Genomic DNA, 3,717 nt, shown 5'->3' on the forward strand with positions numbered 1-3,717 from the left:
GGGGATTGAACTCAGGCTCTTGAGCTTGCCAGGGGAGACTTTATTCTCCTGAGCCATCTCTCCAGTCCATTGCTGAGTATTTTATCGCCATCCATGCTGCAGCCTAGGGAGGCATACAGGAGCCACCGTGCTGACGTGCCTGTCTCTCTTTGGGCAGATATGGTCCAGAACGCCTTCACAGATGTATCTGAAAAGAACTTCACTGAGTTTTTTAACCTCTACAGAACCACCAAGGTAAAACCAGTAATGAATATGCCATTAAAAAAGAGCAAAAATCTCTGACAACAAAACACACTTTTGTTGCATATGATTGGATACAGTCTCTGTATACATTTGGAATTCTCAGCTCCCCAGGCAAAAAGGTCTGGGTCATGCAGTGGGGTTGTGGGAACTTGTACAGGAATCAGTTAGACTCAGGAACCCCGAACCCAGGTCAGTGAAGACATGGGACAGCGGAGAGGATCACGAGGGGAGCGCAGGAGGTGAAGGCCCCACCAGGATGCTCACCAAGGAGGCTCAGCACAGAAACTGGACCTGAGGAGAGCAGGGAGGGTCAGGGACAGGTGAGGCCCAGCTCCAGGCACAGAGCAGTTCAGGCTGCACCTGGTGCTGGCACGGGAGGGACTCCGGCTCTGCCACCCTCCCACCTGACGTTGAGGGCAGTTTCTCTACTGGCTCACAGCCCTGAATGGATGAGGGCAGTGTCCTAAGGGGCACAGAGTGGGTGGGGACCAGCCCAAATGGGGTCCACTCACAGCACTGTTGGTGGGGACATTCAGGTCAGGAGCCCACTCCGGTGGACTCTCAGGTGAGCTGTGTGCTGTAGTCTTGGGTTCCCCTCCTGCGGGATCTTTAGGTGTCTTTCTCTTTATGCAGAACAAAATCGAAGACATTCGTTTGAGCCAGGAAGAAGCTGCGGAGAAGGCGATCCGCATTCACTTCCAGATGGAAAAGCTTGTCTACAGCCAGGACCAGGCGTACCGTGATGTACTGCAGAAGGTCAGAGAGGAGGAGGCCAAGGTGGGAAAGAAGAGCAAGGGCCCTCAGGCTTTGACCAGCAATGCTATGGCTGAAATCCTCCAGCACCTGAAAGCCTACTCCCAGGTGCGTGTGTTTGTGTCTCAGATCTGAGGGGCCGAGTCCTTTCCTTCAGAGAGCCCCCATGTCTGGGCTTGTGGAACACTAGATTACCAGCCAGCTCTCTGGGCCCCTGGAAGCAGCTCGACCTCAGCTAGGCAGAGGTGCTGGGGGTTTGGAGGCCCCACATCCGGCTTGGACTCGTGCATGGTCCCTGCCCAGTGACTTCATGTTTCTGAGCCTGGGCTTTCTTCTGAGTCTCTGTCTTTAGGGCCAGTACCCAGCTTCCTCGTTTGTTTTAGGGATCAGAGCACTCAGGAGCTTCTAGAAACAGGGCTGGCTGATAGGTCCAAGCATAGCATCCTCTAGGTACATCCCTGAAGTCACATCAGTCAGAATTCCTTAAGGTTACTGATTCCTTCCTGATGGCTGTGTCCTTGGTCCCACCCAGGTCTTCTAAATCATTCCCTCCTGGGAGTTCCCCTTGACTGGTACCTGCTCTCTTCTCCGCTGTGGCCCTTGGTGCAGGCTGTGCCTGGCTCCTTTGCTTCACCCCCTCTTCCTTACTCTGCTGGTATAGCCCCTGGTGTTTGTCACCTGCGTGGCTTCTTCCTGTGTGTGTGGCTTTTGACATATTGGATGTGGTTCACAATTTGTGGACATCTGTGACTCTGTTGTCCCTGCATTCAGGAGAAGGAAACAGGCACAGCACAACTTGATGTCTTATCAGCACATGTGAAGGCCCTCACATGTGTGCTGAAGGAGCTAGTGCAGAAGGACCTATGTGCACAGTGAGACAATAGGGAGAGGAATCTCTGTCCACACTGTGACTTGGGTTTCCGTTTCAGCCCAAGCCCTGTTGCTGAACAGCCCGAGGCCTTACCAAAACCAGAAGGTGTAGGATGTTCTCCCAAGAAGCTGCCACATGGGAATATCCCTTGGGGCTGAGTGGATCGTTCTTAGCTGCAGAGCACATTCCACCCTCTTCCTCCAGCTCCCAGATGAAGGTCAGGAAGGCCAGGGTCAGAACCTATCGCCACCGTGGCCCCTGTGGGTCCTTCTCTGTCCACATGGAGCCCCTTCAGCCTCCGGCACTGAGAACGCTGAGTGGGAACCCAGTCCAGGATCTCCCTCCCTGAAGCCCTGGGTTCACTAATGCTCACAGCACAATGTAAGGGCCCTTCCTTGTACTTGCCACTCAGCCGTTTTGTGATCTGTCCCTTCTTCCAGGAGGTTCACAGCCGCATCTCCACCCACATCCCCTTGATCATCCAGTACTACGTCCTGCAGCTGTTTGGCCAGCACCTACAGAACGCCATGCTGCAGCTGCTGCAGGACAAGGAGAGCTACGCCTGGCTCCTGAAGGAAAAGAGTGACACCAGCGAGAAGAGGAAGTTCTTGAAGGAGCAGCTGGCCCAGCTGAGCCAGGCCCGGCACAAGCTTGCTTCGCTCCCCTGTTAACCTGGCTCCTACGCCTTAAGGGAGGATGCTCTGAGCCTCTCCTGAAGGCCAAGCCAGGGAGATGTAGTCTCTTAGCAGGTTCTCAGTAGTCAGTGGCAAAGACAGCCCTCTGCTCTTTATGCAGTAGCACATGTAGACCAAGAGGAGAGCAGTTTGATTGCCAGCCATAAGAGGGCAGTCCCACCACAAGCACAGGCTGCAGACTGGAGGGAAGATGGCACCATCCTGAAGGGACAAGGCTATCTCTGTGGGAGTCATCCCTACCATCCCCTTCTGTGCCATGAGCGGGTCTCCAACTTTAGCCCCCAGAAAGGTTCCTTCAGGTCTCCACAATCTCCTCTGGGATCAGCCTTGTAGCAGTGACCTGGGACTTGCAGAACCTGGGCTTCCTACTATAGCAGTAGGAACAGATGGCAGTGAGTGTTGGCTCTAAGCTGTCGGTGGGTTGGTAAAGGAAGGGATTATAGCAGGCTCCTCCTCTCTGCTGGACCTCAGGGTAGAGGATATGCTCAAAATTATGCCCACACTTGGTTGTACAGCTGGCATCAAGCCTGGTAGCTTCCAGAACAGAAGACCCAAGGGAAAACTGAGTACTGAGCTGAGCTAGGAACCCCAGCCAGACATGTGGACCATTTTTCCCCCAGAGGACTGTCCAGTCCGGAGGGTTTGTATGGCCAAGAGGCAGCACCAGCTACGTGCTTGCATTCCACCCTTCCCAAGCCTGTTTTTAGATCCTCCCTGTACCAGGTCTTCCCTCCCACCAGACCTGTCAGATGGCAGGCTAGGGGACAGATTCCTAAGGAGCATTGTAGGGACCAGCTGATGTTGGAAATAGGTTACACATGTGGGAGAAGGTGAGGATGGTCTGGGAATGAAGAGTGCCTAGAGCAAGCAAGCTAGTTTGGTCCTAAAATACATTGCCTGGGGGCTAGGGAGATAGTTCAATTGAATAAGCGCTTGCCTGGCAAGTGCAAGGGCCTGAGTTCAATCCTCAATTCTGCAAAACAAACAAACAAACAAACTCAAATACATTGCCTAAGACAATTCTAGTCATTAGTCACTATGCAAACCTATGTCATGGAATTTGAACTTTTTGTCAAATGTATAAATAAACTCCCATTTGTTGTTTGTTCAGTTCCTTTCTTCCCATCAGAAGAGAGAGGGCTCTACCTGACCTCA

At 53.0% G+C, this 3,717-nt stretch overlaps 1 protein-coding gene across 1 annotated transcript in view; it reads left to right on the forward strand.

Moving 5' to 3' along the window:
- LOC101584809 (interferon-induced GTP-binding protein Mx1-like) overlaps positions 1 to 3,502 on the forward strand; it is a 34,733-nt gene extending 31,231 nt beyond the window's left edge. The window contains exons 5-7 of the mRNA XM_012515387.2: positions 158 to 234; positions 877 to 1,104; positions 2,308 to 3,502. Coding sequence (XP_012370841.1) covers positions 158 to 234; positions 877 to 1,104; positions 2,308 to 2,538 — 536 coding nt within the window. The 3' untranslated portion in view covers positions 2,539 to 3,502. The remainder of the gene's footprint in view (positions 1 to 157; positions 235 to 876; positions 1,105 to 2,307) is intronic.
- Positions 3,503 to 3,717: the final 215 nt, after the last annotated feature.

Source organism: Octodon degus, unplaced genomic scaffold, assembly GCF_000260255.1.
Source record: "Octodon degus isolate 3935 unplaced genomic scaffold, OctDeg1.0 scaffold00061, whole genome shotgun sequence".
Classification (NCBI taxonomy): domain Eukaryota; kingdom Metazoa; phylum Chordata; class Mammalia; order Rodentia; family Octodontidae; genus Octodon; species Octodon degus.